This window comes from Psammomys obesus, unplaced genomic scaffold (genome assembly GCF_907164565.1).
Source record: "Psammomys obesus unplaced genomic scaffold, mPsaObe1.curated_primary_1811, whole genome shotgun sequence".
In the NCBI taxonomy this organism is placed as follows: Eukaryota; Metazoa; Chordata; class Mammalia; order Rodentia; family Muridae; genus Psammomys; species Psammomys obesus.
This window is the reverse complement of record NW_026596034.1, coordinates 9,470,021-9,484,731: the sequence shown is the minus strand read 5'-3', so window position 1 is coordinate 9,484,731 and position 14,711 is coordinate 9,470,021. Positions and strand designations below refer to the sequence as shown.

General features: G+C 46.6%; 1 protein-coding gene across 1 annotated transcript in view; it reads right to left on the bottom strand.

Moving 5' to 3' along the window:
- Window positions 1-552: 552 nt before the first annotated feature.
- Slc6a2 (solute carrier family 6 member 2) overlaps window positions 553-14,711 on the bottom strand; it is a 34,134-nt gene continuing 19,975 nt past the window's right edge. The window contains exons 5-14 of the mRNA XM_055621323.1: window positions 8,859-8,993; window positions 7,725-7,828; window positions 6,497-6,621; window positions 5,062-5,174; window positions 3,894-4,022; window positions 3,359-3,458; window positions 2,385-2,485; window positions 1,787-1,954; window positions 1,108-1,179; window positions 553-576 (exon numbers count right to left, since the gene is read on the bottom strand). Of these exons, the coding sequence (XP_055477298.1) occupies window positions 553-576; window positions 1,108-1,179; window positions 1,787-1,954; window positions 2,385-2,485; window positions 3,359-3,458; window positions 3,894-4,022; window positions 5,062-5,174; window positions 6,497-6,621; window positions 7,725-7,828; window positions 8,859-8,993 (1,071 nt within the window). The remainder of the gene's footprint in view (window positions 577-1,107; window positions 1,180-1,786; window positions 1,955-2,384; window positions 2,486-3,358; window positions 3,459-3,893; window positions 4,023-5,061; window positions 5,175-6,496; window positions 6,622-7,724; window positions 7,829-8,858; window positions 8,994-14,711) is intronic.

Sequence of the window (14,711 nt, the reverse complement as noted above, 5' to 3'; positions counted from 1 at the left end):
AGCCACATTTTAGGTGCAAATACTCCCCCCTCTCCCAAACAGAGGCTCAGATCCCAGTGTGGGGACTAGATGGACAGAGAGGGGTAACTGTATATTTTGGCTCCCACACAGAGCCCATCAGGCTTTGGTTGGGCTTTTGATATCTAACCAAAAGCCAATCTTTTCTCAGCCTTGGTGAACTGAAGATTTCTTCCATGACCAGAGGTACAAGCAAATTCAGAAGGGGTTTTTGCCTGAGCCATGACCTCAGGTCAGGTGTGCTCCCAACACGGTGAGATTGCTCAAAAGCCAGAGTTCCAGAATCCATGTCCCATTGCCTCCTTTCATCCTCTTCCTCAAGGCCCCCTAGTTCTCCACACTCACTGCCTCCGGGCCAGATGAACAGAAGGTGAACAAAAACCAGAGTCACAGAGTCATTAGTAACCAGGAAAGCAAGAGGGATGGGAAAGGCATCTTCCAGGAGAGGAACCCCAAGGTGGTGTCCACATGGGGGCCATGAGATGCCCTTAACCTGGACGTTGGCACATGGGTTCCTCCTCCTAAGGGCCAGGTTCAGATAGCCAGCCAGTGCCGCAACTGCAATGGGAGATAAGAAGACCAGCATAGTGAAGACAAGGCCAGTAGGGACTTAGAGGGCCAAGGGCCAGCTGGTTGGGTCAACCAGAAGCAAAGGGGAGGCAAAACAAACAGCATACTTCCTGGCACAGACCTCAGAACCCCCTTCCTAATTGGTGCTGGATGCTAAGAAACAACCACAGAAGGGGGAGCTCAACAGGCACCATCCTCACTGCTTGGGCCCTCGGCATGTTATTATTTCATTTCGAGATATGAAATGCTCAGCTTAGTGTGATGACACTTCACAGGCAGAAGAAAACTAGGAACATTCCAGCCCTTGGCATCCCAGGACTAGGAAACAACAGAGCAGCAACAGGAGGAGGCTTGGTGGAGACACAACATAGTCTCATCGCCTTCTGCCCCCATGACCGCAGTCTCAGAGGTGAAGCTGGCTGCCACCTGGATTTTCCTGACTGTGATCCTGCTTGGGGCACCCAACCAAGAACCCACCACCTCCTGCCATACACAACCCAAGATCAGTTCTGCATTTACCTGGAACTGTCTCACGTCTCTCTGGGCCACCAGGTGGTGCTCATTCTCTGGTGTGATCCCATAGGCCAGTCTCTGTGAAAAGGGAGAAGGGAGGGAGCCTGGGTGACTCAGGGAGAGCAGCCCAGGTGTGAGGCGAAGGCCTTACCAAGTAAAGACATTTGGAAAGACCACCACCACCACTAGTTTACACGGCCAAATAAGAGTCCTGACCTTAACTTCAGGATAAAAGGCACCCTGCTGTGTGTGTATCTCCATATGTGTATATATGATTCATACATGTAAAAAATAAAAATAAAAAGGAGTCATTTCAGTAACCTCTGGTTTAGGCTGACCATATTATTATGATTAGAAAAAAATGGTAGAGGGGCCCTGGCAAGGAGAGATGGGCTATCTGGAGACATTACATTAAAAGGGGACAGATGTGGCTGAGTTTTGCTTTCTTGTGTGACCACCTGAAGCAGCACAGGCACTGGCAGGAAGCGAGCAGGAAGCACCTCCCATGGTCCAGCTTCTTGGCACCCAAGTGTTTTTATCTTCCAAGATACACAGTATTATTCTCAGGTTACAGATGTAGAAACTGAGGCTCGGAGTGGGTTATCTTGGTAGAGGAGGTGGGTATGCAGACCTTTATCCCTCTCCCTCTCCTCCCTCATCCCACAATAGCTGTCCCATAGCTTACCTCCCAAAGGGAGCCCCTTATGCTGAAGAACTTGTAGATGACATAGGCAGGCACCAGGATCATGGATGAAAGGGCAATGCCCCACCCGACCCAGTTGGCCCAGGGAGGGTAGACGTAGTCATCATAGGTGAGCGGCTTGAAGTTGATGATGCTGACCACCACCACAAACTGGGGGAAGGAAGGGATGGTGGTAGAGAGAGAAGGTGGAGACAGGGAGAAACGAAGAAAAGAGAGGGATGAGGTAAGGGAGAAGAGAATGGCCGGGACAGAAAGAAAATGAGATGATCATAGAAGGAGAAAATGAGGGAGGAATTGAGAAAGAAAAGAAGAGGCATTCAAAAGGCAAGTGATAGCACAGATTCAAGGTGGGGAAGACAACAGGGGGAAGGAAAGAATGAAAGTGACTTTGGAGCCAGCACAGGCACCTTGGAGACCTGGCTGGAGACCCTCTAAGGTGAAATATCCCCCACCCCTAAGGGGCCCACCTGCATGGCTAGGGCTTTCATCCCAACACTTCCTCCCCCAAATAAGGAAATAAGTATGCCCACCCACCCCCAACACCCTCCTACAGGTACCCCAGCCACACCCTACTACCCACCAGGAGGAAGGCAGGGCTCACAAACTTCCAGCACAGTCTCCAGTACAGGCCTGGCTTAAAGCCCATCATCTGCTGGATGTCATTGCTGAACCTGTCCACACCTGTGAACACAGGGAGCAAGCCTGTCACGGGGAGCCCGAAGATGAAGGCCTGGGGCCTCCCTTGACACCATTACGTGAGGTTCTGGCACCTTGGAATGCAGGAGGCCTGGCAGGAGCTTCGCTAAGTGCAAACAAGGGAGAGGACAAAGTATGGGACAGAGTCACCTTTAGTGTGCCATTCCGATTATCTTAGGAGAGGGAAGCCAGAGCTCAGGGAAGGGGGGAGCTGACCCAGACTGAGGAGCCAGGTGACTTGACCCCAGCCTGGCTCTTTCCCCTGCATAGTCCTTCTGTGAAAATCTATGTGCACGCATATGGACACCCCACAACCAGAATCTGAAAGAGATTGTTAGGCACTCAACCTACGATCTCTTCCACAAAGAGCAAGAACAAGATTAACCCATTAGTGTCACATAAAGGGGAAATGAACAATGATAACATATGTGACGGTTTGGCAAATGAAATACAGTGTATCTACTTAAGTCTTAAATTCAGTCACATAATGAAAAAAAAGTCAGTATCAGTAGATTCTGCATAACATCCTGGCTCAATGGACCTAAAACTGTATGTTCATTTTTCACCTGAAGTTCAAGTCTATCCAGCCATTTGGTTTTGTTTGTTTGAGCTGTCTGGATCCACATCTGTGGATCTGCAGCTCTCTACAGATTTCTATTTCAGAGGCTGGCACCAGGTGTCTCTTGGGTCTTTATAGCCCAGTGAGCTGAGGGTCTGAGAGACTCACACCTATATTTAATAGGAGCTGCTTACTTCTGGAGATGCAGGTGGCTGCCCTGGACCTGAAAAGCCCCCTTTCCTCTCCAGATAAAACACTCCAGGAAATCTAGTGACCAAAGCAGTAACACACTCACTTACCATAAAACCAGGAAACCCCGATAGCTTCCATAAGCACCGCAAACAGAATGGAGGTGCCTGCTGCAAAGGTGTCCAGCAGAGTGAGGACATAAATTCCTCCCTGGGGCACAGAGAGAAAGGGCTTGAGCCATCCTTGGCTATTAACAGTCACTGACTACACCTAGCTAATCTTACCTATCCCCATTCACATGTTCAGAACCCTGTTTACAAACATGGTGACAGGGTTACACATCCATGCCTGCATTCTAACCAAGGGCTCTAGGAGCTGCTGGCTGGAACAGTTTATGCTCAGGAAACAGGATAAGTTTCCAGAGAACTTCTGCTGGCCCTGAGTCAATGAGTAGTAAATAATATAGTGCTTGGAAACCATCAGCCCCAGAAGAAGCTGAAGGACGCAGGGATCTACTGTTTTATAGATACACTGTTTAACAGAGCCCCCGTGCTCAGCCTCACCCAGCCCATCCCAGTACCAAGGCTGAGATTGTCTGGAATTTTGAAACACAGTCCTAGAAAGCCCCACATTGTCCAGCCTCACCTTGGTTATGCAAAACATGGCCAGAAGGAAGGTACCAATGGTGACACCAAATGTGAAGAGTTTCCGGTGTCGCTTCAGGACCTGGAAGTCATCGGCCAGTCCTGTGATGACTGCTTCCATGCCTCCCATCTGTACAGAACCAGAAAGGTGGAGCAGGAATGAAGGTGTTCTTGTGGTCCAGCCTCAGTTACATCAGTCCCTGCCTCCCTCCCAAGTGCCTTTTCCCTCTTTCAACCCCAATCTTAACTGGTGAAGAGTTAACTCCTATGGTTCTGCCTCAGTTACAGGTCCCTGACCCCTGACTTGGTCAACCTGTGTGGGTACTGATGAGAAACAGATAGCAGGGGACACTATTGCCCAGACTGACACATCTACATGCAAATAGAACCTTCTGCAAACATCAACCAAAGACCTTCTCCAGATTGGGAACTTCAATCACAGTATATGACAACAGTTCCTTGCTGCCTTTCTAATCACCAAGCAAAGTGGTCACTTTAAGTACACACTTTTGGAGACTATTCCTTATGAGCCACTGTTGTGGCAGACAGTAATCACACATGTCCCTTGCCCCTCTCCTCTGCCCTTGGCAAACATTGTTAATGGACACTAGTAGTCTTCCCCGTGGTCTGGAATCAGGCTCAGAGTCCTTTCTGAGTCCCTTCTCTGGCAGACCGACCAAGTGAAAGGCAAAGACAGTGAGATCTGCTCGCCAGCCCCTCCCTAAGGCATTTAAGAATGAAGGGTGGAAACAGACATAAAAAGATGTCAGGAACTCAACACTGCATATAACTAAATAATAATAAAAACAATAAAACAAGGATCTAGTAACCAGACAGGGCTCAAAACGGTTGGGTTGGTTGTCAGTAATAAAATATAAGGAATGGGAAAGTGCTGAGTCACAGAACATTCTATTCATGTTCTTTCTGAAGTCTGGCTCCCCAGCTGCAAAAGCAGAGTGTTGGGCTGGCGTGTCTGAGGCCCAGTACAATTTGGAGTTCCTGTAAGTTCCTGGCTTTGACCTAGGCTATCATTTTGAAGGGAGAGTCACTTCATTGTTTGGATTAAAATAGGGCCCTTGGGAACAGACACAGACAGCAACAGCCGTGCAGGCTGAGTACTGTAATGAGTCGCAGGGATGGAGAAAGGTGTTCTGAGAGGGATCACTCACTGAGCTGTCTAGCCCCAGAGCCAAGAGCATCAAGAAGAACAGGACAGCCCAGAACGTAGATCCCGACAGAGTGGAGATGGCTTCTGGATACAGGATAAACACAAGGCCAGCTCCTGTAAGAAATAGTAGGGCCTGATCAATGGCTGGGAAGCTCAGTGGGGGCTGCATAGGGCAGGGGAGCACAGCCCAGCCTCAGAACACTCGGTCAGCCATGTGTGGCAGCACAGACTCATCTGCGAATGAGAGATGGAGCCACAGTTCAGCTGTGCTATTGTTCAGATCTCTGGTGCTCCCCAAACTGCCCCCAAACTGCAATCGTGAAGTGGTGGAAACTTCAAGAGACGAGAACCAATGTAGTCTTCCACTCTGAGTATGTGCGCTTGTAGGAGATATTGGAACCCAAGACCCTTTCCCTCCTCTTCCTTTTGCACCTCGGCCATTAGGTGAACAGGTTGCTCCACCATGTGGTCCCAAAGTAAGAGTGCCAAGGGGACACTGACTAAAACCTCCAAGGTTGTGAGTCAAGTAGCTCTGTCCTCTTTATACATCAATTATCTCAGCTATTTTGTTCATAGTAATAAAAACAGGTGAACACAATCTGTGCATCAAACAAGCAGGCAGCAAGAGTGGCGCCTTGCCTTAACAGCTATGAGTCATGTGTGGCCAATCCACCTTCTACTCTGCAGGATTCTACTCTGCTTCTCAGAAACTCAGAATCCTCGGAGTCCATTAAAGGCTGCCCTTCCCCGGGTCCCAACTTCCTTGTGCCCTTAAGAACATGTCACAGGGCCATAGAGAAAGACAGAGGTTACAGAGTCAGGCTGACTAGGGCCAAATGCTAACATCACTGCTCACCTGCTCATACTTAGCTTAAATCCCCAGTCACTGATCTTTAAAGGGAATCTATTAACCTCTGCCTTGCTGGTTTGTGAGAACTAAGTGGAGGCATGCTGGTATATTTTGAACACAGTTTGTGCCCACTGAAATTCGTGCTCAGGCTTGCTCCCCAAAATAGTGATGTGAAGAAGCTTGGGAACTTTAAAGATATAAGCAGATGTTAGCGTGAGTAACCCTCTTTTTGAGAGTTCCTTCTTGATAAGAGTTAAACAGGCTCTGGGGGACTGGGTTGCTATGACTCAAGACTGTCCTACAACATGAGTCTTTTGACACACAGACATTTCCACTTCTACCTCTCTATGATAAGATATGACCCACACTGGAAGCCTAACTGATAACTGATCTCTGTGCTCTGGACTTCCAGATGTGTAAGCAAGCTAAGGGTTGCTAGGAATGTTCACTAATGGCCTCGAGGGAAAGCCAACAGATGAGAGTCCAGAAAACCTCTGTAGCCAAATGTCACAGTCCTCCAACCATAGAGGCACTACGAAGCCAGCTCAGCCTTTCCTCATTTACCTGGAAACAAAGTGCCACCTACCTTCAGTGGCAACATCCTCAATCTTGACCTTGTGCTCATGGGCCATGTAACCGAGGATGGAGAAGATGGCAAACCCAGAAATAAAACTGGTGACACAGTTGATGGTGCTGGTCAGCAGGGCATCCCTGATAGAGAGAGAGGCTGCTATTGACAGTTCAAGTCCTCTCAACTCCACCCATACTCTGCCCATGAACAGTTGGCCACCTATGGAATCTTCAGTCATCAAAGGTCATCCCTCTTCTTTTGCCCTGCTGTCACATGGAACCCAGTGCCTTGCCACCTGCTGGCGCAGTGCTTAAGCAAATTGCTAACCAAAGTCATGTGGTAAATAAACTCTGAGGGATCAGAGTTACTCTCTCTGAAAGTAAACTCTCCATGGCTCCCTATGCCTCCTAGCAACTTGTGTTGTCATTTCATAGTGTGGCTGAGATGATCCACCCTTTTTCCTTGGCTTATTTCTCGTGAACTCTAGCATATACTCTTGCAACAAACAGAGCAAAGCAACCCACTGGTCCGCAGACATGTCGCCTCCCTGTCTTTGTCCATGCCACTGCTTACCACCTAATGCCATCTGTTCCACATCTGCCTACCATAATCTCAACTGTTTTCCCTGGTTTGCCTCGGGTTCACTTCCAGACTCTTAAAAGCAGCACGCTACTAAAGGGATGGCCACCCTGTTTTCTGACCTCCGTACAACCTCTCCTGGTTGTACATTCATCCTGTTCTTTCTTGAATCAAAGACAGCCATTCTGCCTTAATTGTTAAATTCAGTGATAGAGGCAGGCCCAAATCTACCCCAGCTTTGATGTCCTCATAGCACAGGGTTTGCAAAAGGTAGCATCAGGTACGTGTTGATCCAGTCTGGAAATGGTCTCTTTTATGTCCCATCTCCCCTGAAGATGCCCTGTATCCCAGCTATCCCTCACTGTTTATTCTGCTCCTGCCTGACAGAGTATCTGATGAACAGGGTCAGGCAGCTTCACCTCCTCTGGACACCATACCATGCTCCTCTGTCCCAGAGATCCTTTCCTGTGGGTTCCTATAGCTGCTGACCACAACTTTCCCAAGAGGTATCTTCTAGTGAAATTTTCTCCTCAGGCCCCATAGACATCAAGGTTCACAAAATGACCTGGATGGTCTACAGGGGACATGTGGCTTCCTATCTAGGTAAAGCCTCCTCTATATTCCTAAAAGGACAATCCTTAGCATTCAAAGTGTTGGCGCTTACCTGTAACAGTTGTTGTCAAATTTATTGTAACTGGCAAATGCAATCAAAACTCCAAATCCAGCTCCCAGGGAAAAAAATATTTGAGTGGCAGCATCAATCCATACCTGAAACCAGGAAACAAAGTTCATCTCCATCTCTACTTCCTGCAGACTAGATAACCTTCCCAAGTGTGCTTGTAGACTAGGGAATGTTACATATAACTATGTCATATGTAACATAGTTACAGTAACAGGCTGGAATCTCCCTGGCATCTCTGACCTCAAATACCCTAGTAATCACATCCTGGGGGAGCTCAGTAGATCCACATAATGTCCAGATTTTCAAGAAACTTAATCAACTAAAAGTTCTAGGCTAGAATATTGACACGGTAAGACCAAAGAGCTCTGGCCATCTCAGGAGTTATGGAGGTGGGATCTTAAGACAATAATGATTTCTGCTGGACTTCCCATTGAAGACAGTGGTAACCAATGGAAGCCATTGGAGACAATACGGTTCACTTTCCTTTCCACCCTCCCTGGTGACAAAAGTATACGGCTGGTGGACTAAAGATGTGGGTTTTTCTCCAACCTTTGTGTCATAGAATAACTAGGTTTGGCCCTAGTTATTCTCACCTCTCCAATGTGGATGCTTGTATTACTATATGTTTATATATAATATATTATTTATAATATTATATGATGTTATGTTATATATTATAATTATATTCAGTACAACTAAACTAAGACATTTGCGTGGGATAATGTCTGCCATGTCTCTACTTGCATTATTATGGATTTCCCAACCTTCCACTATAAATGTGGGGCCAGATTCATTCACTGAGACTGCTCTGAGGACTCAGTGCATAGCTGACTGATGAGGGGAAGGAAAGATGCAGAACACATGGAAGCTTACTGTGTTTCCCAAGTTTCAAGGTGACCCGTGGACTGTGCTCTCTCCCCTTCCTAATAGTTACACAGGAAAGAGGTTGCTTCTCGGTCCTTGCTCTAGAGCAGAGTGGTAAGCTAAGTACTCAACTAAGAAAGAAGCATATTTAAATGCACCCCTCTTAATCCTATGCTACTGCACCCATCACCACCCAACCCTAAGAAGCCTTCCTCTACCTGGCCCAATGCGAGGAGGCCCCTGGGCACTCACCGTGGCCTCTTTGAGGCGGTAGAAGTCAATGTGCAGATAGGCGTTGATGCCATTGGAGGCTCCAGGCAGTGTGACACCGTGGACCAGGAGCACAAATAGCACAAAGTAAGGCAGGGTGGCTGTGATCCACACAACCTGAGAAACAGACAAGCTAGCTGTGAGGGTCTCACCCTGCCCATGTCCTGGGGAGGGACTAGGGCAAGGTCACTGGGTCTTTTCCCAGGAAGCAAACATACTACCCCCCACTTTCCTTCTCCTAGTCTTTGAGGCACCATCTTAATCTCAGGGCCAGGTTCTTAGCCAGACATCAGGGCCAGAACAGTGAAGAGATGCCTGGATCCCTGGAGAACTGGTTGAATAGGCCGAGGTCACCAAGGGTAAAAACTAGGTTCTCAAAGCTTCTGATGCCTCTTTCTCAACAAAGCTGCCCTTCCCGACCCATTGAAGGTGCTTCATATTGAACAGAACACACTCACCCTTTCTCTGTCAGCCTTGCCTCCAGCACACTACAGACATTGGTTGCTGCATCCAACTTATAGGCAGGCTATTTAAAAGTTTCAGTTTCTCTCTCTCTCTCTTCTCCATTTTCCTTCCCCTTTGTTTGCCATCTCTCCTTTTCCTTTAGCCCTTCCTCTTTTGTGTATACGTGCTTTCATTTTCTTAATTGTTGAGAATAGATCCCAGAGCCTTCCGTGTATAAAGTAAGCTCTCTACCACTGAGATACTTTTGTTGTTCTTGTTTTTGAGACATTGGCTCACTTGTAGCCCAGGTTCCCTCAAATTAATGATCTCTCTGTCTCAGTCTCCCAAGTGCTGGGATTACAGAAATGTGCACAGCCCTCGGCTTCTCTCTTTTTTCTTTAACTGCATTTAAGTACACTCTCTTAAGTCTGGTACATGTGGCTGGGCAGAAAACAGAAAAAAAAAATTCTCCATCTCATTAGGAGAAGATTGAGACCATGACAAACTCATTGCAGAAACATAAAAGGGAGGAAATGACCTTCAGAATAAAAACAGATAGCCATGGTCCGCCCAGCTTGGAGGGACAGAAAGAGGTGACCAGGAGGGCTGCCATCTTTACTATATATAACTCCAGAGGATGTGGAAGACAGTTCCCGATCCTGCGATTTATGATTTTTTTTAACTTTTATTAATTACACTTTATTCACTTTGTATCCCCATAACCCCCCCTCCTCCCCTCCCAATCCAACCCTCCCTCTCCTTTCTTCACGCATGTCCCTCCCCAAGTCCACTGTTAGGGGAGGTCCTCCTCTCCTTCTTTCTCATCTTAGTCTATCAGATCTCATCAGGAGTGGCTACATTGTCATCTTCTGTGGCCTGGTAAGGCTGCTCCCCTCTCAGGGGGAGGTGATCAAAAAGCAGGCCAATCAGATTATGTCAGAGGCAGTCCCTCTTCCCATTGCGATTTATGATTTAAAGGGTACAGCCTCAACTCCAGTATTTTCCAACTGAAATCAATGGGATTAAATGTTTTCATTCTTGATGTATCTGTGGGTTGTAGCATCTTTGCAGAAAAGTTGTGCACAAACAGAACACTGAGCCAGGGGAGGGTAGTCAGACCCAGGAAAACACAGCTGAAACAGGAGTGGACACATAGCTTAAAGAGCAGATTGTCCTTTCCCTATGTCTCAGGCACTCTGCTTCCTAAAGAATCCATATACAACCCTAGAGAGAACATGAAAGACTTAAGACATGACTGGGGTTAACGTTCTTTGTCAGCCTAGAAAGATATGGACCCAAAACAAAGTTCAATAGATTAGTGACAAATGCACACATTTTTCCATACCATGTTTAGAGACTGGAATCTATCTTCCTAATTTCCTTATTCCTGGTATATATGGATCCTTTAAAATGTTTGATAGGTGAATGAAAGAATGGTCATATAGATGAGAGGTTCCATTAGAAGATGAGATAGATGGTTGCATATAAAACTGAGTTTTATATGCTCAGATGTAGCCCATGGTAGCTCAGTATCCAAGTGGGTTTCCCTAGCAAGGGGAACAGGAACTATTTCTGACATGAACTCAATGACTGGCTCCTTTACCTTCCCCAAGGGAGGAACAGCCTTGCTAGGCCACAGAGGAGGACATTGCAGCCAGTCCTGAAGATTCCTGATTAGCTAGGGTGGAAGGAGAGGAGGACCTCCCCTATCAGTGGGCTTGGAAAGGGACAGGGAGGAGATGAGGAAGGGAGGGTGGAAATGGGAGAGAATGAGGGAGGGGGCTGCAGCTGAGATACAAAGTAGATAGCCTGTGATTAATATTAAAAAAATAAAAACTAAAAAAAAAAAACAAAAAGATAAAAACTAAAACTGGGTTTTAGTTAAATGAATGGATGAATGGATAGTTAAGTGGGCAGATGGTTGAGCAGAGGGATGGAAGAATGCAAGTGCAGGCGAGTTACAAACTAGAAGGCTAGGGAAAGACAGAGTTAGTCAAAGAAAGAATAAAATTGTGAGCAAGTGCGTGGGTGAGGAAGCACAGTGAGTAATTCTCTAGTGCTGAGCACATCTAGTTAGGAGAGGAAGCAGAGAAGGCTCCCCTGCTTTATGGCATCCAGTCAGCCAGCCCAGGTTCTATGAATATCTTTGAGAACATGGGCTTTGGGGTCTGTGTTCTTGGAGAGGTCGTGGGTGCAGAAACATGGAGGACAAACTTGATAACAAATGAGGAGAAAATCAAGCCTGTGAAAGTGAAGCTGTTGCATCTGGGTGGCCTCACACTGGTCTTGGATGATTCAGTTTCTCAAACTTGGACAGATGGATCTCAACCCTTGGCAGTGGGAACAAAGAAGAGCCGTCATCCATCCTTATCCTAACAGCTACAGTTTCCTACAACTCATGTTAACAGCTGTCGCCCAGATGCACTGTCCTGCCCGGGAAGCTGGGTGTGACCACACTCCTCCCATGAAAACAGCACCCAGTGTTCTGGATCCAGGGAATCTCCCTTGGGGCTGGAGGTAGTCCTGCACTGGCCATGAGTGAGGCTCCAAAATGGATTTGGTTTTCCCAAGAAATATTCAGGGTATGATGGAGCTGACTGTGAGTGTGTCAGGCATCAAGAAAAAGAAGATGAGGAAGGGGAAAAGGGAAAAGAGCATGGAAGAGAGGGACCAGAAAAAGAAGAGGGAGGGGGCTAGGGTTGGGATGTAAAGTGAATGAATAAATAAACTTAATTTTAAAAAAGGAAAGAAAGAGCAGCTTGTTTTTGTCACGCCCATGCATTCAAAGTTAAAGCTTTTGGTAGCAGATGTGTTTTCAGCCATTTAGGACATTTGTCAAAAACTGTGTTCCCCTATGCACCACAGCAAAGAAAGAGACCTCTGAACTCTGTCATCTCCATCTCAGGCTTCACTTTAAGCAGGAGATAAAAAACAAAATCAGTAACTCCCTTTCCTTTTGTCTGTCACTTCACTCATAGTTGTTGTTGGTATCATTTGGGATTTGATTTTTTTTTTTTTTTGAGACTTGGTCTTACTAGGTGGTCTTTGCCAACCTGCTCTAACAGATCAGGCTGGCCTCAAACTCAAAGGCATTTGTCTTACTCTGCTTTCCGAATGCTGGGATTAAAGAAAGGCATGTTCCATCATAGCCATCCTTAAACATAAATTTGTACCCACTTGGCTGTGTCTGTGAAAAATTTCTGAAGTTGCATAGTACCAAACTCAAACCAATGGCTGATCATAAAACAGAGAAGACTTTTTCTCATAAAAGAGCCTCCAGATGGCCCAGGAGGAGGCTGCAGTTCCATTATTGAAAAGATGCTGGCCTCACTATGCATCTAGCATCAGATCAAGGATAGCCTTGGTCAAGGTGATGAGGTCCATAGACCATTAGCATTGATGTCAGGAACTGAGCTCATCAGAAATGGGATCTTCTACCCCAGCCATACCAAATCAGAATCTCTTCAGGAAAGACCAGAAATCTGAGCTTCACCAAGGTGCCCCTTGGGGTCTGCTTAGACCCAGATTTGGAGAAGTTCTGGTGGGGGTTACAGTCCAACACTGAGAATAAAAATACCCACCCTGCTGGGAGGAGGCCCCCTACAGTTGATGGCCAGCTAGCCTAGCCTACTCGGGAAATGCCAGATCAGTGAGAATCCCTGTGTCAGACAAACAAATAAACAAATAAAAACAGTGTACAGGAGTGCCAATCTGAAGTCTTCCCTTTGGGCTTCACATGTCCACACACACCCAAATACATATATGCAACCCACACATATGCAAGCATATGCATGTACACACACAAGTAAGAATTAAAATAAATAATGAAGTAAATATCCACACCGTATCCCTGTGAAACTTCATTAACTTTCCAGATAGAGGATCTGTGGTCTTTGAACTGAATTTCGGGGCCATTTTCACTAATGATGAAGATAGCCTTTGGTACATAAGAATTCATAGGGTATGGCATAATGCTGATGTTTCTTAAAAAAAAAAACAAAAAACAAAAAACAAAAAAAAACAAGCTATAAATAGTTTAGTATAAGCATGGATCATATGCAAATGACTCTGATCTGTGTAACTCAATCAGTGAAATCACAAAGGCAAGCCAGGATCAGCTTGTATAATAATCTCTGAATTTGTCTGGCTTTCTCTCTCTTGCCATTCCACAGTCTCTGCTAGAATTCAGGACATGAGCTGTACGTTCCCCTCTTCCAAATGGCCCCAAGGCTGGCCGTAAAGTAGATAATGAGGAATGTCTGGCCAGCTCCATCATCTCCTCTTGTCTCCCTGGAAGAGGGGCCTCTGAAGTTTCTCAGAGTATAGTGCAGTGAGTGAACAGATTGAGTGGGAACTCGGGAGAGGGGGAGGCCAGCACTGTTTCTGTTCCCTTCTGACCTCCTTCTACTCTGAGGTGTTCACTGGGCCAGCGCAGATGCCACTGGGTGTGTGGTCTGGGGTATCCCTGTCCCCCGGCTCAGACTATGCCCTGCTCCCTCCTTCCCAAGAGCCAAGCAGTCAGCATCTCTCCAAATAATCTTCACTTGCCCATGCCTGACTCATTCCAGACCCCCTCTGTGACTCTGGAGGAAGACTAAGAAAAGCTATGTGCTGTCCCAGAAGTAAATAAGCAATGCGCTTGGATTCCTCATCAGCCAGTTTACAAAAAAAAAAAAAAAAAAAAAAAAAATTAAAGACAGTGCAATAGAATGTCCCAAGGGAATCCAGCTCTAGAAATGACCTCCTCACAGACCACCTGGGGCCTCTGTGTGCTCAAACCTCAGAACACTGGGGGGACTTACACAAACCAGGCCCTAGTTTCAGTTGACCCTGAAGGGCCTTGCACAACCCTCTTCATGTTTCCTGGTGAAACACTCCTCCTCTCCTCAGAAAGTACATTTGGCAAGAGAAACTGAGCATGCTCAGTCAGTCCTGTTCCTGCTGATCTCTTGGTAACACAAGCCAGCAGCTTATGGTCTGCTCATGACTGGGAGGAATAAGCTTGGCTTTCGTATTAGAATACTGATGGCCCCAGACCCATCTTCTGCAGCTCATAGGAGGGGCTGTGAAACCTGTTGCTCATGCCAAGAGCAGCACAGAAAACCCTAAGCAGAGCTTGTCTAGGTAGCTTTGCTCACACCGTCTCTTCCAAAGAGAAACTTTTCCTCCTCACTTCTGCCCATGCCTATCCTGACAGGTGTAGCACAGGTATGACCTTCTCTGCAGCCTTTATAGAGCTTCTCAGCTGAAAGAGCACCCATTGTCCATGATTGTGGTATCTCCGACATTTTTGACTCTGGCCTGTAGTATGAAATACGGCCTATTTCAAGTCAATGTACAGGTAAACATACAAGCTACACTAAGATACATCTGTCTGTCTAGATGTAGCGA